Genomic DNA, 23,421 nt, shown 5'->3' with positions numbered 1-23,421 from the left:
CTCATCCTCTGAAATCTGATCTAGTTTTGCCTTGCACACTTTTGCAATGTGGCCCAATTTTCCACACGAAAAACATTTGGAACTACTGAATTTGCAGTCTTTTCTGCTGTGTTGGCCCCCACATCCGTAACAATTTGCGGATTTTTCTTTTGGCTTCTTGGTCAACTTTTCAGCATTTGCATTTCTTTTTGTTTTGACTGGTTCGTATCCCAGTTTAAACGTTGGTTCACTTGGTTTTTCCCACTCTGTACACTTCAGATCTGTTGTTGCACTTTGTGTTAGTTCGATTGTGTGCGCAATTTCGTATGCCTCAGTAAAATTGTTTGGTTTTTTACTTATAACCTCATTGCAAATATAGCGTGACTCCACGCCATACAGTAACTGCTCTGTTAACATCCTATCCAAAAAGTCGCCATATTCACAATATGCAGCGCCCTTTTTTAAACGAAGTGCGTACTCGGCAATCGATTCGCCTTTTTCTTGCTTACTTTGTCTAAATTTGATACCTTCAGCATACTTGTTCCGTGAGCCATCAAAATGGTGAATTAACACGGTTTTTATTTCATTGTATTTCAGCCAGTCAGGCGTCTTTGGGCTAACAAGTATTTTTAGTGCGGCGTTCAGCTCTGCCCCCATAAGCACGAGTACGAATTTGTGTTGTTCCTCTTCTGGAACTTTGCTCAGCTGTAAGGCCCGATCTACGTGTGTGAAAAAATCCTGCACTGAGGATTTGTCTTCTGACTTGTATTCTGCAATACTAAACGGTGGCGGTTTGGTTGCTGCCCGCTGATTTGCATTTGCCCCAGCACTGTGGAACGCCCCCTCTACAGCCTCGCGAATTGCCCCTGCCAATGCATCCATCACCCTCTTTAAATCTTCCGGTGTGAGGCTCATCTTTTTAATCCCACTTTTGACACCACTTTTATATATGTATATTTACTCAGTTTATTTAATATGAGTGGATATGAATATTACAATATAAAATGTGTTGAGTTAATACTAAAGAATAAAAAAGAACGAAAAAGAATAAGCAAAACAGAGTTGCCAAAATGATAGTAAATTAATTCAGTGTGTGGCGTTACCACTTCGTTTCATACATAACAGATCCCACCACCGGTTTCGGAGGGACCCGCGGTCATTTTTTTATTAATAACTTTTGAACGAGTTAAAATTTTCATTTTCTGGATTATTAATACTGACGGATGTCGTTTGACACCTCTCCCAATATTTTTGAACGCGTACTAGCAGTCGACCCCTGTTCTAGACTTTTACCCTTGACTATAGCAGCCTAATTTCCTGATAGATACTACCCCCGTTGTTAAAACTTAAATGGTCAATTTCGTGCACAGGGTAACTTAGCAATAAAAAATCAAACAACATATGCATGACGCATTGTTTATTGACGTTTCAAAAAATAAAAAATTCAGAAAAAACTTTTTACCAACAGCATGAAAAAAATTTATATTGAAATTCACAGTATTAACCTAATTTTGAACCACTATTATAAAATTTAAACAAATGCAAAGCCATTTTGAACACCATGAATTTGATGTTAAAAATGGTATAGTGAACTCCAAGACGCCGCGGCATTCACTTATATCAGCCCGTTTCAAACAGTTAAGTTTAATAAATTCAGTTTATGTATATTGATTATTAAATGGCACTTTTTACATTTTCAGAAGTTTTGCCTATTATGTATTACGTTATAGAATTCCGGAAAGTTTATCACAGATTATTGCTAGTTTAACGGATAATGTCGATGCGTTGGTGTCCCATTATGGCGAGGTTGACAAATACGTTATTAAAAACTGTTTTATTTTGCTTTATTATGTTTAACATTAAAATCAATGCTCTTAAATGATATTAGGAATCTCGAGTGGACTTCCAAAAAGTTATTTATAAAATAAGAAAATTAAAACATCATTTAGAGCATGACAGCCAACTACAACAATTCACTGGTACAGGTAAGGTCTTTTAATATTTTTTTCTTTTTTTTTTTTTCTAACCAAAATATAAATTCAGAGCCTGATAAAGAAGTTTGGAACAACTTCATATCGAATCTCGAAGAAGGACAAAACACATTTTTTAGTACTTGCTTCCTTTATGCCGAGTGTTATATATTTCGTAGCCTAATATCATTTTTGCAGAATACACAAACTTTAAAGACATTCGACTACTTCGCTGATAAGAAACAAAAATCATTAATCAGTTTCCTTAATACTATCGAAATTGTAATATTTGGTATACGTACAGCGACGCAGCCTAATGATGATGTATTGCGACTTCTTTTAAGGGTATGTTTTGTATTTAAATGAAAATTTATTGGATGTATTTACTTATTGATTCTGGAAGCAGAATAGAAATAGAATATCGACAGTTTATCTGAAACGGCATGAAGAAGTTAACTCTCGTGGTAGAACAGAAACATGTAACTCGTACTTACGCGCTTTTGTCTCGCTATGGATACAGAATCCGAGGAAAAAAATCTATTAGGGACTTCAATCAGTTTTCTTCTATCTCATTTCTAAGTACCTTAAACTAAAAACCAAAATGAAATAACGTAACTTAAAACGTATGAAACCCTTAAAATGTGTGCACGACAAAGCAAGCAATTTTTAAAGAATCCCCGTCATTCCTGCACATGCTGCACTTCTGGCCAAAAAATTACCACAGACCAATTCTCCAATATCCTTAGAAGCTCCACCACAAGTTCCATAGCCCAAACGGTAATGTACTATGAAAATTCGTAATTTTAAAAATATCTGAAGATACGTGCTTTTGTTAAAGCAAACAAATTTAAATGTGTGAAAAACAAATTGTTATAATTTCGTAGAACTTAAATCCAAGTTACGTGGTTTTGTTGTGACATGAAAAATTATTTTATATGAAAGGCTTAAAATCAGGGACGGAAAATAATTATTCAGCCCAATCACGCAGTCCATCGTAGGCTACTTTTTCGGGAAAGTTACGAAATTGCTATCATGCAATTCGACCGTGTTTCCAAACGTCTCCGAAAGTAAATAAGTAAATTCGAAATTCGTACGGTGGCATCATTGAATTCACTCGGAACGTAAACTTTTGACGTTTATTTGAAATTTTCTACGACAAGTTCTTGCCAACGGAGAAAATTTACGAACCGCGAAAAATATTTAAAACAAACAGCCCAATCACGTACCGTAGCAATGTTACGAATTCGAATGTTACGAATCCCGAAAAAACAGTCTACGATGGATTGCGTGATTGGGCTGATTATTTTTTTTCGGAGTCGAAAAAGTCCGGGTCAAAAAATTGTCCTAGGTGAAAATGTTTGAGTTCTCAGGTATCCCTACAGCAATATCATGTCGAATCATGCATCCTTTTTATTTTTCGAACTTTTTACATAAAAGTTCACATATACATGTAAAATCAGTATTTTAATTTTTGAGTTGATTGAACTAGTTAAACTCGAACTTTTAAAAATAAAAGTCAGGAAATAAAAGTTAAATCCGGTATTTTATTTTTTAAGGCCGAAATAAAAGTCCGCCTTGATAACAAAGAAACGGCTTATCCGAATTAAAAAAATTTTTATTTCGGATAAAAAAATTTTTTAATTCGGATAAGCCGTTTCTTTGTTATCAAGGCGGATTTTTATTTCGCCCTTAAAAATAAAAGTCCGAGTTTGACTAGTTCTATCGGACTTAGGTAATAAAAATCCGAAAATATTTTTTATCTTGATCCAAATATATTAAAAGTCCAAAATTAAAAATTTTGCACGTAATTATATTATAAAAGGAATAACAGTTTCCGCCCCTGCTTAAAACATGTCATATTTTAGCGCGTAACTTTACATTTTAAATAATTAATCCAAAACTAGGACTCAAAAATGTTTGCCTCTTATACTTAAAAAACTTTGGAGCATAGGTTATCCAAAAGTATAAACGTCTTTGAAATACACTCATGGACACAAAAATAGGTGTACACAGCTTTGGTTCTTTAACATTAGAAGATTTTGCAAATGAAAACAAATTTTGTGTGGTAATATTAATAAATTTATTTACTTATACTTAATATATGAAAATCATTACAAATCAGTGATTCCTCCCAGTTGAAAAGGTTGGCCGCATCCCTTAATTGTGGCAGAAGGGTTGAAGAGACTGATTGAAATTTGAGCGATTATAAATCATTCATTTTAAAGAAAACTGTATCCTAATACAAAAAATTCGTTGGTCAAAGTAATAGGTGCATGAAACTTTTTTTAGAAATCAAAGTACACTAATCAATTATAATTCCTTACTCCGCTGTTTTCTAAATCAACGGTATCATCTCCATGTATTGTATAACTTTGCCTATTCTATTGGGCACGGCGTGTTCTGCCGAAAGTGCTCCTTCTTTTTAAATGGAAAGGATGGCAATCTCCTAAGGCCACTCCACAAGCTTTCAATCGGGTTGAGCTCAGGGAATTAACTTGGCCATTGCATACGTGTGACAATTCCAAGACAAAGATATCTCGACCATTATGTTTCCTCCTCCATGTGTAGCTGTCCATTTGGTGTATCAAGAAGAAAAAGCTTTGCCCTTTGGGCCATGTTCGTACTTTTGGAAGCATTTCCACACAAATTAATCTTCACTTCAGCATTTGATAAAATATTTCGCCATTTCTTTTTTCTTCGATGGGACCGCGTCATTGCTGATGTAGAGTGGCAAAAGCTTGTCTCTTCTGTATGTGTACCGTGGAGTACAGGGATATTTTGTGAAATGTTAAGCTGTCATACGCTGAGGAAAGCACCCCACTCAGATTGATATCACGAAGGCAACGATACAGTTGGTTGGTACCTGAGTAGTTCAAAAAGAAAGAAATATTTATTGGTTTCAAATCCGATTCCGACACCAATAGGATTCCATTACACCCTTGATTGTATATCAAGTTGTCAATAAAGGAAAAAAACTACCTCATTAGGTAGTTTAGAAAGAACGCGTTCGGAATATTCCGAATTAATAAGTTAACTAAAAAGGGTTAAGCCGGAATAATTACATTTAATTACTTAAACAGGAAAGGGCTTTCCGATGTTTCAGAATGAATTAGTAAATGCACATTTGTACTATTTAGGGTTGTGCCGGATAACTGGATTCCGGATTCATATCTCCAGTAGACTGTCCCATGTAAATATTATACAGATCGTTAGTTTAATTCCCTAACCAACAAATTTAGAATGTAACCGGATAAGCAAAAAACATTTTATTTTCACATTCACTAAATGCAGATATGGCTCTTTATAACTGGCATAACTTCATTCTAATTGTGTTCCAAAAAAGGTCTAAAAAACTTACGTACGGGTCGGATTCCGGATATCCGGTACAAATCTACACCATTTTTATATTAAAATGAGAAAACTTCAACTTGAAATAAGGAAACTTCATTTGAAAATCAGAATAGACAAATTAAAATGAGAAAACTTCAATTTAAAATGAGACACTTTCATTTGAAGATCAGAATAGTCACTTCAAAATAAGAATGTTTCATTTCAAAATAGGAAACCTTCATTTTAAAATAAGACAAGCCACTTGAAAACGAGAATATTTCATATAAAAATAAGAAACTATCATTCCAAAAACAGAAAATTTTATTTGAAAAGGAGAATCCACCAAATGAGAAAAAAATGTTATAACAATTTGATATTAACTAATTGGCTACAGGCATATTTTCTAAAGCTACAGAATTTGTATGGAAAGAGGATGAGAGTTTTGAAATGCTTGTGTACAATAGCCGCCAGTTATCGTTACTTTAGCTTCGTGCACCAAATTTTCGAAGTACTGCAACCGTTGTTCTGCTCAATTTTGCCCTTCAACAATGGGAATGGTCATGTGTGACTCTTAACATATGTTTTTATCTTAGCCCAAATGATTTCAATAGGGTTGATCATGGGCGAATAAGGGCCAAGGCGTAACACCTACGATCGTCCACCTTAATGGTTAGCTGCAGCGTTATCTATTGTAGAGTGACATGGAGCATTGTCACAAATTATAATTTTTTTTATTAATGTTGCTGTTATTGGTTATTGGCTCTGTGTGTACAGCTTTTCGTGTGTACAATTTACCGTCAAGGTAATTGGTAATCGTTGGCGGCCACCGTGGTGTGATGGTAGCGTGCTCCGCCTACCACACCGAATGCCCTGGCTTCACACCCCGGGCAAAGCAACATCTAAATTTTAGAAATAAGGCTTTTCAATTAGAAGGCAATTTTTCTAAGCGGGGTCACCCCTCGGCAGTGTTTGGCAAACACTCCGATTGTATTTCTGCCATGAAAAGCTTTCAATGAAAACTCATCTGCCTTGCAGATGCCGTTCGGAGTCGGCATAAAACAAGTAGGTCCCGTCCCGCCAATTTGTAGGAAAAATTAAAAAGGAGCACGACGCAAATTGGAAGAGAGCCTCGGCCTAAAATCTCTACGGAGGTTATCGCGCCTTACATTTTTTTTTTTAATTGGTAATCGTTGAAAGAGCCAGGGACACGTTGAACTCAGCACAAACTCGCGTCTGAATTGCAATAAGGGTAATACTGCAGTTCTGCTTTTACCACGAAACCATAACATCGACTTGTTCCCGAGAAAATAGTTTGGCTTTGCAGCCGCCTCTTGTTTGATGTTCGAGACCTCTTATTGTGCTGCGAGAGATACCTAGTCTTCACTACATGCAGAAGTGGTCACAACTCTGTTGCGGTCTTCCTTTGAGTTTTTCTTATAAACTTTTCTCGAACATTCTTCGGTATCTGAAAAATTATATGTATATAAATACATATAGGTATACAAAGATTTTAGCTTGTCTGCGTTTGACCATACCATTTTTTTCTTGGCGACAAATTGGGCACATTTTGTCATCCCTGTTCAAAAGATAACGGATGCAGTGTTCGTGAAATAGGTGCTTACTTGGTAGAATACGCGAAGTCGCTCTTCTATCCATTTTTTCAACACAAATAGCCAGGCCCGACGGGGGGGGGGGGGGGGGGGGGGGGGGGATACCCCCGGGCCGGGGATTTCTCAAGGGGCCCGCGATTTAGAGGTACTAAGACATTTTTTTTTTAATTCAGGAGAGTCTTTAGTTGTTCCATGTGCAAATTTTAAGCCGAATTTCAAAAGCAACGAATATTGATAATGATTTTTTGCCTGGGCCTGAGGAGACAATAAAAACATCAAACAAAAATGTATCTTTACATGAAGCCGAAATCTTAAAGTTTTCGTGGTGACAGGTTTATCTTCAAAAATTCTTCCAACAATACCACCAACTCTGTATCAAAGTCCAGACGACTTCAATATCGGTACCGTGATTAATGAGTTTTTGCGATCTGAAGAAGTCAACGAAATAATTCGCCGAGGTCATCAAAAGTGTCCTGTTATTTTTCCACGTGATTGTCATGACGAGGCATTTCCTACCTCGTTGTTAAACAGAATCTTGCCAAATGGAGAGAAAGTGGAGCGTGACTGGTTAGTGTGGAGTACCAGTAGCAATGCTTTTTATTGCCTGCCATGTCGTCTGTTAAGCACCAATACTTTAAATCGGCCTAAAATGTGTTGTCCTGGCGGATATTCGAAATTGCAGGTGTGGTAGAAGCTATACGATAAACTTCCAGCACACGAAAATACTCAAGATCACATTAAATGTTATATTCAATGGCGATCTTTACAAAATCTAATTCAAAAGGAGGCTACAATTGATACACTTATCAATGAACACCTAATCACAGAAACTCAAAAGTGGAAAGAAATTTTATATAGAATTTTGGACACTATTTTATTTTTGGGTGCAAGACGCCTAGCTTTCAAAGGCGAAAGTATATATCTTGGTAAGCGAAACGATGGAAATTTTTTGGGCATCTAAGATCTCATAAGCCAATATGATCCGATACTTACACATCATTTGGAGAAAGTTGGGATTTCGCAACAGTAGCACAAACGTTTACAAGTGCGCTATCTTTCCCCAGACATTCAGAACGAGTTTATAGAAATTTGTGCAAAGCACGTGAGGGAAAATATATTAGATCAAAGCAAGAAAGCCAAGTATTTTGCTACTATCGTTGATGCTTGGCCTGATGCTAGTCTCGTCAAGCAACAACTTTTACGATTCAAGAACGGTTTTTGGCTTTCGTGAATTGTGACCAAAAAAACTGGTCAGAAAATCGCTGATCTAATTTGCCATACTTGATTGAAGATTGCCGTGCACAAGGGTACGATAACGGCGCCAATATGAAAGGAGCTTACAACGGAGCACTACGTCACATTCTCGACAAAAACTCGAATGCTGATTACTCGCCTTGTGCAACCCACAGTCTCAATTTATGTGGTCTTGATGCTGCAGAATGTTGTACGGCTGCAGTTACTTTCTTCGGAGTTGTACAAAAATGTTTTACTATTTTCAGCAGCACTCTACAACGATAGGACATCCTCAAAAAAATGTACCGAGCTCTCTTCAGTCTTTCAGCCAAAAGCCAAATTTGACTGCGCAAGCATACGGCGATGTTACCGGCATTCTCAAGTACATCAACAAGTTGGAATGTATCTTGCTGTCCCCAATTTGGTTCAAAATACTGACTACCATTAATGAGAGAAACTTGGTCCTCTAATCTAGAGACACCACCATAGATGTTGAGGTCCGACATTTAGATGCCTTATTAGTTTGTTTGAAGTTGATCAGGAACTAATGGGAAACAATTTTAAACGAATGCAAAACAGTTGCTATTCAATTGAACATCTCGCCAAAGTTTCCGGGCATTTGAAAGAGAAAACCCAAAAGACGTTCTGAAGATAATTTAAATGAGATGATTACGGATGATTCAGAGTCTGATTTTAAAACCAATACATTCCTGGTGATCGTTGATTCGGTAATCACTGGCACTACTGAACGATTTGCAGCTATGAGAAATTTCCTTTTTGTGGAAATTTTAAGACATGGATGAAACTACGGTTCGGGCGAGCGCAGCAAAATTTGTCGAAAAATACAAGTCGGACATTTCTCAAAGCTTATAATGCGAAATAATTCACTTGAAACACATTTACGAAGCAAATTTTGATAAAGGCCTGTTACCATTGGAATTGCGAAATGCCATCTACATACATATGTTCAAAATCTGTACACGATTTTCCCCAACATTTGTGTTGCTTTACGTATCTTTTGCACTATACCTGTATACTATAGCTAGTGCAGAACGTTCCTTCAGCGTCCTTTCAAGAATCAAAAACTTTCATAGATCGTGTTCATCTCAAGAACGAGTTTCCGGACTTGCCACGCTTTGTGTTGAATCCGTTTTGGCAAGACAGTTAAATTTTGATATTAGCCGTGTTTTTTAACACGCGCGTATACGTTTCGTTTGCGCGTGTAAAAAAACGCCTATCCTCGCTTAGATAATGCTTAGGAGACCCATCTAGCGGCTGTGGTTAAACAACTAGCTACAGCAACAGGGTGTACCGAAAAGCGGAGACGCAACGCTCTGATGGCCATAGGGTATAACATATAGCTGAATCAGTTGCGATGAATTGTGGACACACATAGAATACATAGAATTAGTGTAGAGGGTGAAACAAAGACACATATTTCAGTTACATCTGAGTATAATGCGTATTGAAATTTAGTAGGACAAAATTTATGCGCAGCAATTTCAGAGGTGTATTTATAGTTTGTCACTTAGCAGTCAATATAAAGTTTAAGCAGAAACGGATATACGCGTGTTAAAAAACACGGCTATTATTATAAAAATTTTGCAGCGAAAAAAGCAAGTAAAACCACTCTTTGATATCCAAACTTTCTATATTGAATAATTAAAATTTATAATCATCATTAAATTTTTCAGAAATGGTTTAAAATGTTACCAAATAACTAAAAAAGATTATTTGAAACAATATGTGGCTGTTAAAAAAGAATTTTATATCTACGTTACAATAAAATAGTATAAATAGTAAATATTCTGTGTTAATTTTATTGTCAGCTCTTAGTCCATAAATCATTTAGTTGATGTGGTAAAATTTTTTTTTTGATGTAATCCATCAATAATTATTAATGAATGGACGTCTTAATTCAAGTTAATCAAATGTAATAGTGGATTTTTTATAGGGGGCCCGTAAATTGTTTAGTCCCGGATTTTCTCTCTACGGCCCTGCAAATAGCACAATTGTCCTAGAACTGCATTATTACTGCTGCTCTGTTTGACTCGACTAATAATAGCCGTGTTTTTTAACACGCGTATATCCGTTTACGCTTAAACTTTATATTGACTGCTAAGAGACAAACTATAAATACACCTCTGAAATTGCTGCGCATAAATTTTGTCCTACTAAATTTCAATACGCATTATACTCAGATGTAACTGAAATATGTGTCTTTGTGTCACCCTCTACACTAATTCTATGTATTCTATGTGTGTTCACAATTCATCGCAACTAATTCAGCTATATGTTATACCCTATGGCCATCAGAGCGTTGCGTCTCCGCTTTTCGGTACACCCTGTTGCTGTAGCTAGTTGTTTTACCACAGCCGCTAGATGGGTCTCCTAAGCATTATCTAAGCGAAGATAGGCGTTTTTTAACACGCGCAAACGAAACGTATAGCTGAATCAGTTGCGATGAATTGTGGACACACATATAATACATAGAATTAGTGTACAGGGTGAAACAAAGACACATATTTCAGTTACATCTGAGTATAATGCGTATTGAAATTTAGTAGGACAAAATTTATGCGCAGCAATTTCAGAGGTGTATTTATAGTTTGTCTCTTAGCAGTCAATATAAAGTTTAAGCGTAAACGGATATACGCGTGTTAAAAAACACGGCTATTATTATTTTCGTTTCCTGTCATATTTCGCATAGGTAAATCTGATTCATATCTCCAGTAGACTGTCCCATGTAAATATTATACAGATCGTTAGTTTAATTCCCTAACCAACAAATTTAGAATGTAACCGGATAAGCAAAAAACATTTTATTTTCACATTCACTAAATGCAGATATGGCTCTTTATAACTGGCATAACTTCATTCTAATTGTGTTCCAAAAAAGGTCTAAAAAACTTACGTACGGGTCGGATTCCGGATATCCGGTACAAATCTACACCATTTTTATATTAAAATGAGAAAACTTCAACTTGAAATAAGGAAACTTCATTTGAAAATCAGAATAGACAAATTAAAATGAGAAAACTTCAATTTAAAATGAGACACTTTCATTTGAAGATCAGAATAGTCACTTCAAAATAAGAACGTTTCATTTCAAAATAGGAAACCTTCATTTTAAAATAAGACAAGCCACTTGAAAACGAGAATATTTCATATAAAAATAAGAAACTATCATTCCAAAAACAGAAAATTTTATTTGAAAAGGAGAATCCACCAAATGAGAAAAAAATGTTATAACAATTTGATATTAACTAATTGGCTACAGGCATATTTTCTAAAGCTACAGAATTTGTATGGAAAGAGGATGAGAGTTTTGAAATGCTTGTGTACAATAGCCGCCAGTTATCGTTACTTTAGCTTCGTCCACCAAATTTTCGAAGTACTGCAACCGTTGTTCTGCTCAATTTTGCCCTTCAACAATGGGAATGGTAATGTGTGACTCTTAACATATGTTTTTATCTTAGCCCAAATGATTTCAATAGGGTTGATCATGGGCGAATAAGGGCCAAGGCGTAACACCTACGATCGTCCACCTTAATGGTTAGCTGCAGCGTTATCTATTGTAGAGTGACATGGAGCATTGTCACAAATTATAATTTTTTTTATTAATGTTGCTGTTATTGGTTATTGGCTCTGTGTGTACAGCTTTTCGTGTGTACAATTTACCGTCAAGGTAATTGGTAATCGTTGGCGGCCACCGTGGTGTGATGGTAGCGTGCTCCGCCTACCACACCGAATGCCCTGGCTTCACACCCCGGGCAAAGCAACATCTAAATTTTAGAAATAAGGCTTTTCAATTAGAAGGCAATTTTTCTAAGCGGGGTCACCCCTCGGCAGTGTTTGGCAAACACTCCGATTGTATTTCTGCCATGAAAAGCTTTCAATGAAAACTCATCTGCCTTGCAGATGCCGTTCGGAGTCGGCATAAAACAAGTAGGTCCCGTCCCGCCAATTTGTAGGAAAAATTAAAAAGGAGCACGACGCAAATTGGAAGAGAGCCTCGGCCTAAAATCTCTACGGAGGTTATCGCGCCTTACATTTTTTTTTTAATTGGTAATCGTTGAAAGAGCCAGGGACACGTTGAACTCAGCACAAACTCGCGTCTGAATTGCAATAAGGGTAATACTGCAGTTCTGCTTTTACCACGAAACCATAACATCGACTTGTTCCCGAGAAAATAGTTTGGCTTTGCAGCCGCCTCTTGTTTGATGTTCGAGACCTCTTATTGTGCTGCGAGAGATACCTAGTCTTCACTACATGCAGAAGTGGTCACAACTCTGTTGCGGTCTTCCTTTGAGTTTTTCTTATAAACTTTTCTCGAACATTCTTCGGTATCTGAAAAATTATATGTATATAAATACATATAGGTATACAAAGATTTTAGCTTGTCTGCGTTTGACCATACCATTTTTTTCTTGGCGACAAATTGGGCACATTTTGTCATCCCTGTTCAAAAGATAACGGATGCAGTGTTCGTGAAATAGGTGCTTACTTGGTAGAATACGCGAAGTCGCTCTTCTATCCATTTTTTCAACACAAATAGCCAGGCCCGACGGGGGGGGGGGGATACCCCCGGGCCGGGGATTTCTCAAGGGGCCCGCGATTTAGAGGTACTAAGACATTTTTTTTTTTAATTCAGGAGAGTCTTTAGTTGTTCCATGTGCAAATTTTAAGCCGAATTTCAAAAGCAACGAATATTGATAATGATTTTTTGCCTGGGCCTGAGGAGACAATAAAAACATCAAACAAAAATGTATCTTTACATGAAGCCGAAATCTTAAAGTTTTCGTGGTGACAGGTTTATCTTCAAAAATTCTTCCAACAATACCACCAACTCTGTATCAAAGTCCAGACGACTTCAATATCGGTACCGTGATTAATGAGTTTTTGCGATCTGAAGAAGTCAACGAAATAATTCGCCGAGGTCATCAAAAGTGTCCTGTTATTTTTCCACGTGATTGTCATGACGAGGCATTTCCTACCTCGTTGTTAAACAGAATCTTGCCAAATGGAGAGAAAGTGGAGCGTGACTGGTTAGTGTGGAGTACCAGTAGCAATGCTTTTTATTGCCTGCCATGTCGTCTGTTAAGCACCAATACTTTAAATCGGCCTAAAATGTGTTGTCCTGGCGGATATTCGAAATTGCAGGTGTGGTAGAAGCTATACGATAAACTTCCAGCACACGAAAATACTCAAGATCACATTAAATGTTATATTCAATGGCGATCTTTACAAAATCTAATTCAAAAGGAGGCTACAATTGATACACTTATCAATGAACACCTAATCACAGAAACTCAAAAGTGGAAAGAAATTTTATATAGAATTTTGGACACTATTTTATTTTTGGGTGCAAGACGCCTAGCTTTCAAAGGCGAAAGTATATATCTTGGTAAGCGAAACGATGGAAATTTTTTGGGCATCTAAGATCTCATAAGCCAATATGATCCGATACTTACACATCATTTGGAGAAAGTTGGGATTTCGCAACAGTAGCACAAACGTTTACAAGTGCGCTATCTTTCCCCAGACATTCAGAACGAGTTTATAGAAATTTGTGCAAAGCACGTGAGGGAAAATATATTAGATCAAAGCAAGAAAGCCAAGTATTTTGCTACTATCGTTGATGCTTGGCCTGATGCTAGTCTCGTCAAGCAACAACTTTTACGATTCAAGAACGGTTTTTGGCTTTCGTGAATTGTGACCAAAAAAACTGGTCAGAAAATCGCTGATCTAATTTGCCATACTTGATTGAAGATTGCCGTGCACAAGGGTACGATAACGGCGCCAATATGAAAGGAGCTTACAACGGAGCACTACGTCACATTCTCGACAAAAACTCGAATGCTGATTACTCGCCTTGTGCAACCCACAGTCTCAATTTATGTGGTCTTGATGCTGCAGAATGTTGTACGGCTGCAGTTACTTTCTTCGGAGTTGTACAAAAATGTTTTACTATTTTCAGCAGCACTCTACAACGATAGGACATCCTCAAAAAAATGTACCGAGCTCTCTTCAGTCTTTCAGCCAAAAGCCAAATTTGACTGCGCAAGCATACGGCGATGTTACCGGCATTCTCAAGTACATCAACAAGTTGGAATGTATCTTGCTGTCCCCAATTTGGTTCAAAATACTGACTACCATTAATGAGAGAAACTTGGTCCTCTAATCTAGAGACACCACCATAGATGTTGAGGTCCGACATTTAGATGCCTTATTAGTTTGTTTGAAGTTGATCAGGAACTAATGGGAAACAATTTTAAACGAATGCAAAACAGTTGCTATTCAATTGAACATCTCGCCAAAGTTTCCGGGCATTTGAAAGAGAAAACCCAAAAGACGTTCTGAAGATAATTTAAATGAGATGATTACGGATGATTCAGAGTCTGATTTTAAAACCAATACATTCCTGGTGATCGTTGATTCGGTAATCACTGGCACTACTGAACGATTTGCAGCTATGAGAAATTTCCTTTTTGTGGAAATTTTAAGACATGGATGAAACTACGGTTCGGGCGAGCGCAGCAAAATTTGTCGAAAAATACAAGTCGGACATTTCTCAAAGCTTATAATGCGAAATAATTCACTTGAAACACATTTACGAAGCAAATTTTGATAAAGGCCTGTTACCATTGGAATTGCGAAATGCCATCTACATACATATGTTCAAAATCTGTACACGATTTTCCCCAACATTTGTGTTGCTTTACGTATCTTTTGCACTATACCTGTATACTATAGCTAGTGCAGAACGTTCCTTCAGCGTCCTTTCAAGAATCAAAAACTTTCATAGATCGTGTTCATCTCAAGAACGAGTTTCCGGACTTGCCACGCTTTGTGTTGAATCCGTTTTGGCAAGACAGTTAAATTTTGATATTAGCCGTGTTTTTTAACACGCGCGTATACGTTTCGTTTGCGCGTGTAAAAAAACGCCTATCCTCGCTTAGATAATGCTTAGGAGACCCATCTAGCGGCTGTGGTTAAACAACTAGCTACAGCAACAGGGTGTACCGAAAAGCGGAGACGCAACGCTCTGATGGCCATAGGGTATAACATATAGCTGAATCAGTTGCGATGAATTGTGGACACACATAGAATACATAGAATTAGTGTAGAGGGTGAAACAAAGACACATATTTCAGTTACATCTGAGTATAATGCGTATTGAAATTTAGTAGGACAAAATTTATGCGCAGCAATTTCAGAGGTGTATTTATAGTTTGTCACTTAGCAGTCAATATAAAGTTTAAGCGTAAACGGATATACGCGTGTTAAAAAACACGGCTATTATTATAAAAATTTTGCAGCGAAAAAAGCAAGTAAAACCACTCTTTGATATCCAAACTTTCTATATTGAATAATTAAAATTTATAATCATCATTAAATTTTTCAGAAATGGTTTAAAATGTTACCAAATAACTAAAAAAGATTATTTGAAACAATATGTGGCTGTTAAAAAAGAATTTTATATCTACGTTACAATAAAATAGTATAAATAGTAAATATTCTGTGTTAATTTTATTGTCAGCTCTTAGTCCATAAATCATTTAGTTGATGTGGTAAAATTTTTTTTTTGATGTAATCCATCAATAATTATTAATGAATGGACGTCTTAATTCAAGTTAATCAAATGTATTAGTGGATTTTTTATAGGGGGCCCGTAAATTGTTTAGTCCCGGATTTTCTCTCTACGGCCCTGCAAATAGCACAATTGTCCTAGAACTGCATTATTACTGCTGCTCTGTTTGACTCGACTAATAATATTAGCCGTGTTTTTTAACACGCGCGTATACGTTTCGTTTGCGCGTGTTAAAAAACGCCTATCTTCGCTTAGATAATGCTTAGGAGACCCATCTAGCGGCTGTGGTAAAACAACTAGCTACAGCAACAGGGTGTACCGAAAAGCGGAGACGCAACGCTCTGATGGCCATAGGGTATAACATATAGCTCAATCAGTTGCGATGAATTGTGGACACACATATAATACATAGAATTAGTGTACAGGGTGAAACAAAGACACATATTTCAGTTACATCTGAGTATAATGCGTATTGAAATTTAGTAGGACAAAATTTATGCGCAGCAATTTCAGAGGTGTATTTATAGTTTGTCTCTTAGCAGTCAATATAAAGTTTAAGCGTAAACGGATATACGCGTGTTAAAAAACACGGCTATTATTATTTTCGTTTCCTGTCATATTTCGCATAGGTAAATCTGATTTTTCGTTGCCTACTTGAAGTCTTTTTCATTAAAGAGGTGCTGTTGTGCATAGTTGTTTTTATTTAAAACTTAAGCACATATAAAACAAAACTTTCTTATTTTTAAATTAAAGTTTCTCAATTTTAAATGTTCTTTTCTCATTTTAAAATGACTATTCCTGTATTCAAATGAATATTTCCTGTTTTAAAATGAAGGTTTCTTATTTTGAATTGCCTAATCTGATTTTTAATGAAGTTTTTCTTATTTTAACTCGAAATTTTCTCACTTTCAAGTGAACAATCCAATTTTAATGTGGAGAATTCTCATTTTTAGGCTTTCTCATTTTAAATTGAAAAGTCTGATTTTGAATTGAAATTTTCCCATTTTAAACTGAATAATCTAATTTTTAATTGAAGGTTTCCCATTTTAATCTGAAAATGGTGTAGTATAATTTTATATCCTCTTCTTATTCTTTTCATATAAATATTTGTAGCTTAATCTATGGGGAAATCAATGTGATATATTGGCTGATACTGAAAAATATACAGTACGAAAAAAAGGCGCCTTTCAACACTTGCGTGAATATGAGAAAAACATTATAATTGATAATTCAAACTCAATAATTAATTGCCTTAAAACGGCAGATCATTCAAAGCCGATATTGATCGATTTCATTTCGGATAACGCTGGCTATGAATTGGTGGTCGATTTCATATTAGCACATTATTTGTTAGAAGCAAAAATGGTAGATAAGGTTCGTTTTCATTTGAAAGCAGTTCCTTGGTTTGTATCGGATGTTACACACACCGATTTTCTTTGGACGCTCCAACAATTAAAAAAGCAAAGTGGTCGTTGCACTCAAGATTATGCAAGGTTATGGTATCAATTTTTGAATGATGGAAAATTTGAAGTTATTACTGCCGATTATTTTTGGACAACACCTTATGAATTCTACAGGTAGGAGAGAAGGCTACAATCTACACAGAAATTATTAATAGATCATTGGCTTGAATTGTAACATTTTGTATGTACTTTTGCACGGGCAGGTTTCATATAACCCATGGTGGAATAACCAGGTGAAGTAAGCTGTCAATTGTCTCGTTCTAAATTCTTTGTTCTGTCATTGTGCTATCTGAAATTTTTTCACCGATGTTGTCACCGAAAAAAAAGTTGTTTTTTGCATTCTTCATGAGTAAAATAATCCAATTTTAGTACTTTCACATAATTTAGTAGGTGAATATCGATGGAGCTTTACTGGATTTAAATACAGAGATTCATCATTTGGGTATCTTTGGTGTTGGCTTCCATACATAAGTAATGCAGTGCTAAAATATTACGTCTATATGCGTATATTTAATTGGTTCCAAAAAATTTAATGTTAAAACAAACAACTTGTATTTACGTCATATCCAACTAAGTGTTTTAGCCTGTTCAGCGCTACTGAAGACTTTCGAGGAATGCTTTTGTCTTTCCTACAACAAGAACACCAGAACTGTCGTATTACACCTTATTTATGTTAAAACTTCGCTAAAACACTGGAATTCTAAATACAGTTACAACAAATTTTAACTCACTGTTGTTACTTTGCTCTAAAAATCAGACCACTCAGATAGAGGACCAACAGGCGCCGGTTGGCAGAGAGAAGAGGCGACTAGCGCGCCTTGTTGGACGGTCATAACCGTTTAAACGGTTAAGCGCCAATTAAGTAAGTAAGTAAGTGAGATAAGAGGAATGTTAAAGTTATGGATTGTAATATAGAATATATCAATCCGGCTCGATCGGATCAGCATCTTCTGATTCTAGGCCGACTGCCGCGGGGCTAGTAATCCCCTGACATATTTTAGTAATTAATAACTTGGTAACATTAGTAATACACAATGAATTCAACTGTCAGAAGTTTTTGGGGGATCTTCTGGTCAAGTTTATATACACATATGCCGTGATTTAGTTCCGATTCTCAACGACAAGTCAACAGGGCAAGATGGCAATATCAATGCATTTTTAGGGATGGAAACACATTTAAAAGTATTATGATCACTTCCAAGTCGGACTGTAAAACTTTTCATCAAACCCGAAGACCATTTAAGTGCGCAAAGTTTCTACAGTTCAACTAAATAATGGATAACACCTCTCCCCTTTGTCCGGTTTTTCGATGAAAGTTTCAACTGCAGTTGAAGATGAGGTTAGTTTACTTTAGACGCATTCATTGCATTTTACCGCTCATCACTGTTTAAGTTTTTTTTATTTTATTCGATGCCAAAAGTAATGTAAACTCCCACTGGTCCTGTGTATCCCTACTGCATTTGCGTTAGGTAGCACTGATATGCTGAAAAAAAAACAGTTTCTGTAATGGCTTTCGTAGCAAGGTATTTATTTTTCTACTCCTATTTTTTCAAAGCGGGTAAAAATTTTACCCTCTTCAGACCGTTGAAAATACATCACTACCTTTTCACATAGCGTACATCGTCTTTTTTTATTTACTTCACCTGGTGATTCCACCATGATATAATCATTTAAATAATTCATAACTTTTTACAAATAACAAATTTTGATAAGCGATGCTTGGAAGACCCTTCGTGCACAGATCTTGAGGCGTAGAGGATTCGTCGCTACTTGACATATATCGTACGATATGCCTCATATGGATGAAGGCCAATACATGTGGTGGTCCAAAGTAATGATCATCGTTTATTTTTATTGCGCACAAAAATAAAAATGAATTGTCCTCTAAATGGTTAGGTATTCAAAAGTTCAGGAAAAAAATTAATTAAGTAGACCACGATTCCCGAAAGCTATGTTCATTTGAATACGACTGCCGAGGAGTGAACATCAAATTGGAAAATGAATGTATTCATAGCAGTCATCAGGTGATCCTGCTTGACAAAAAAATGCTTTTGATGGATCCATATCTCGTTGTTCACGGTCACAAAATTATTTTTGTTTGATTGGAACTTTTAGATATTTGCATTTGAATTTAGACGGGGTTTGTCTTGTCGGTTAAGATTATCGGTGCTCAATGCAACTTATTTGCGAGGATTCTTTGAATATAATCATATGAGATCCCTCTGTGTACAACTACGTTAGGAGTGGTACAGAAGGTTTTCCAAATTTAGAACTCCCTATAAGGTACCCAGTTCTACTGCTTGAAGTCTGGAGAGGACATTTCTAATTCAGAAAGAACTATCCAGCCAGAAAAGTTTGGATGATTTGGCAAACAATTTGTGAATGCGGGAATAAATCAATGCCGTTCCTTATGATGGGAACCTTAAAAGCAGAATTTTGCGTGACAGAGTGTATTCAAAAACGTCTACAACATTCCTATGCAGAGTTGGGCAAAATTTATTCGAATAACGAATAGAAGATAAATAAAAAAAAAATTGTCGTTTTACTACTGACTTCGCCTGTCTGGTTCTATTGCGTCATGGTCATGCAAATAACAAAAATTTTTGAAACAAATTCTGAAACAGGGCGTTCTTCAATTAAAAGTGTAATGAATATGTGGCAATTCCTGATTATTTTGCAGCTTCTGTTAACGTTCCAACCTCTGAACTCTCGAATAAATAACTCAAATATTCAGTATAGCAAAATGTTCTTTATTTAGACTACTTTGGCAGTAGTACTTCGCAATTATTGCGTACTACACTAATAGCGTGTTAAAATCAAACTGATTGACCATCGCTTGGACTGTGCTGCGTTTATAATCCTAGTTCGCCTCTCCGCATATTTCTCGTAAGGTCAAGACTTCTCTTAGCTGGTAGATTCGCTTCTTACATGTGTGTGCGGCTGCTTGTTTTACTGTTGTTGTGTGTTTATTTAGTAGCACATAGTGATGTATCGAAATGCCAACATTCGCCACAAAAAATATGGAATTTTTTTAGGATGCGTGACATTCGTCCCGATCTATACAAATTACTATCAGAAGCTCATATGATTATCATCAAAGGTGATTGTAATTATAGAAAATTAATTGGTGATTTTCACTGGGATGCTTCAGAACCTTTCATAACTTGCCTTAGAGGTAAATGTGCATTAAAACTCTCGATATTTGTGCCATCTTGATTAATCTAAAACATACATTTAAGGTTTTCAACCAGCCAACATATGCAGTTTGCGTATCATAAAAACTGAAATAATTTGTGGTTTGAATCCTATAAAAAATGAGTATTTGACCAAAATAGACAAAGACTGGATGACATCAGGAGAATATGGTACCATACAATTCATGGAAAAAAACTATTGTGGCTGTCCTGATCCGAAAGAAGAAATGGTAAAAAAACATTAAAGCTCTCGAAAGAGACACAATATGTGAATCCATTCTTTTTTTTTCTTATAGTGATTAAAAAAAAAAACTTTCACATCCAACTCTGCGAATCGAGAATATTCTGTACCATGAAGACGCATTTTTCCAAATCGAATTTAATAAATTTATATTTATTTACGATGTACTGAAAAAATAATGAAATTAAAAAATGTGATAAAGTACCTACTTTTCAAATACTTCGTACATAAGTTTCATGTGATCTAGGGTGTTAACCTTGCCGCCTATTGCATGTCACATACAGCGATGCCAAAACGTGGGACTTTCTCCCATTCGTGGCATTTTCTTAACAAAAAAAAAGATAAAAGGCTGTAAATGGCAATATCGAAATGAATACTTTAAATTTATCAGTTGAATAAAAATTTGTGTAATAAGCACGTTGATTTGTAAAAAAAAAACCAATTACACGCAATATCTGTACCATCTTCAAATTCGGGTACCGATGCGTATACGTAACACTTTTTTTATTAGGTATAAAAGAGTTACATACATACATACAAACATAAAAGTAAAGCTAATATAAGCGTGCTAAAATGGCACTACGCTATCGACTGTCCTACACCCCAAAATCTTGGGTGTGACGTTTGATCAGGATCTACATTTTGGTGAGCATGTAGCCGCAATTGTACCGAAAATATAGAGCCGTAATAAAATCCTCAAATCTCTTGCTGGCAGTACTTTGGGAAAAGATAAAGAAATGCTCATTACTACTTACAAAGCAATTGGCCAGCCGATTGCATGCTACGCGTCCCCGATATGGCCGCCAAGCCTAAAAACTACTTTCTGGAAGAAGCTACAGGCCTGCCAAAATACTGCTCTCAGAACCGCCACGGGCTGTCTTCTTATGTCCCCAGAACACCATCTACATAATGAGGCGAGAATACTCCCCATCAGGCAGAGAAATGAGATACTAACCAAACAGTTCCTGTTGAATACCCACAAATCTGGGCATCCCAACAGGCATCTGATTGATGAGCCCACACCGCCCAGGGGCTTAAGGAGTTATCTCCGTAAGCATTATGAGGAAATACGGCACCTGAGAACTCAGCCGTATGAAGCCAAAAAACACAAGCAGGTCCTCAGTGAACTCCACAAACAGGCGTCGGACCTTTATGCCAGGAATTGCCCGGTGAATTCAGTACTCAAAGAACAGTACCCATAACTTGCGGAAGAGGAACGCACACTCCCCAGGGAAACGCGAGTCACTCTAGCTCAATTTCGATCTGGATACTGTAACAGGTTAAACTCTTACTTATCCAGAATCAGCCACGACTTACAAAATGTATGCCCCGCTTGCAATGTGTCCCCACATGATACCAACCATCTCTTTAATTGTAGTGTGGAACCAACGCCTCTAACACCCCTCTCATTATGGTCCACCCCTGTTGAAACAGCAAGTTTCCTTGGACTCCGTTAGAGGATATTGATGACAATTTCTGATCGGTCGCACCTATTGGATGGGGCGAAGCACTGCTACAACAACAACAACAGCACACCCTTACTGCTCATAAAATGATATAAATAGTTAGAATGTAACGAACATTTTATTTTTTAAGGAACATTTTTCTTGGTTAGAAAATGTGAGGGATTTTTTTAAGCTGAGATGCGCAACAGAATTTTATGTTATCGAACAAAGTGAACTTTAACTGTAGTTTAAACTCGCACTGAAAACCCGGGCCTAATAAGGGGGAAAAATGGTAGCACTCTTCGTTGTTGTTTCGAGAAGCAATTAAACATAACCTTCCTGATTTTAGATTCCTCATCGCTAATTTCCTTACTAACTTCCAGACGGAACTGGAAGGAAATGCAATTGGCCGAACACCGAAAGGAGTTCGGAGCTGCGCTCGTAAAAGTAAGACATGTTTACCATCCCCAGAATTAAGATTTGATCAATTCCGACATTGTCCGGATATAAAGGACGTAAAGGGAAACGAAAATGTAAAAGCGTGAAAATAAAAATTGGGATCATTTATTTTGTTTGATTTTGTACAAAACAGGGGTGGCTTTCCGTAATTCGATATCGACCAAGAACGAGTATAAAATAATCGTTTTCGCTTTCCGTAAAGCGCCAAATACACGACACGAACATTTCCGCGAACATTCACGTTATGTCATGTTTCTGCGACCTTTTCTGTCGTGTATGGTGGTGTTTGCCAGTTCGCGCAAATGCTCGCCAAAAATCAAAATATTTTAATTTTTGGCGAACATTTGCGCGAACTGTTCGTGCGTGTATGGCGAAATAGCTCATAATCGTAGTAATTTCTGAACGGAACAGACGTGCGCGGAAAAGTAAAATGGACAATAAAAAATTTCTGAGTGAATTTATTGAAATGTATAAATCTTTGCCATCATTGTGGCAAGTAAAAAGCAAAGATTAATGTCATAGAATTAAAAAGAATAATGATTATGCGACTTTAATCGAAAAATTAAAAGAAGTAGATCCTGATGCCACAAAGGATACAGTTATAAAAAAAAATAAGTAGTTTGCGGGCGCAATACCGGCGTGAATCAAAAAAAAAGAGAGATAGTTTGAAGTCTGGTGCTGGTGCTGAGGATGAATATGTTCCTACTCTTTCTTTTATGTACCTACTCTTTCTTTTTTTTTACGCTTAATTGCCACAGCGAGCAATATTGCTGCAGCACAATTGTTGTCCGTATTCATCGCTGTCTGAAAGAGAACTAATGTTCGGCCAAAAGTTCGTATGGTGTATGGCCAAAGCTGCGAACAAGATATCGGAATGTTCGCGGAAATATTCGTGTCGTGTAT

The 23,421-nt window shown here is 36.5% G+C and overlaps 1 protein-coding gene across 1 annotated transcript; it reads left to right on the top strand.

The window, feature by feature from the left end:
- Positions 1-1,423: 1,423 nt before the first annotated feature.
- On the top strand, positions 1,424-20,733 carry LOC137246235 (damage-control phosphatase ARMT1-like). The gene is made up of 8 exons (XM_067777334.1): positions 1,424-1,616; positions 1,680-1,785; positions 1,868-1,964; positions 2,023-2,294; positions 16,830-17,293; positions 20,215-20,354; positions 20,419-20,603; positions 20,670-20,733. The coding sequence occupies exons 1-8, from the start codon at positions 1,519-1,521 to the stop codon at positions 20,670-20,672; spliced, it is 1,365 nt and encodes a 454-aa protein (XP_067633435.1). The 5' UTR covers positions 1,424-1,518; the 3' UTR covers positions 20,673-20,733.
- Positions 20,734-23,421: the final 2,688 nt, after the last annotated feature.

Source organism: Eurosta solidaginis, chromosome 3 (genome assembly GCF_040869045.1).
Source record: "Eurosta solidaginis isolate ZX-2024a chromosome 3, ASM4086904v1, whole genome shotgun sequence".
Classification (NCBI taxonomy): Eukaryota; Metazoa; Arthropoda; class Insecta; order Diptera; family Tephritidae; genus Eurosta; species Eurosta solidaginis.
Note: the sequence above shows the minus strand (reverse complement) of the source record. Positions and strands in the feature narration are given on the sequence as shown.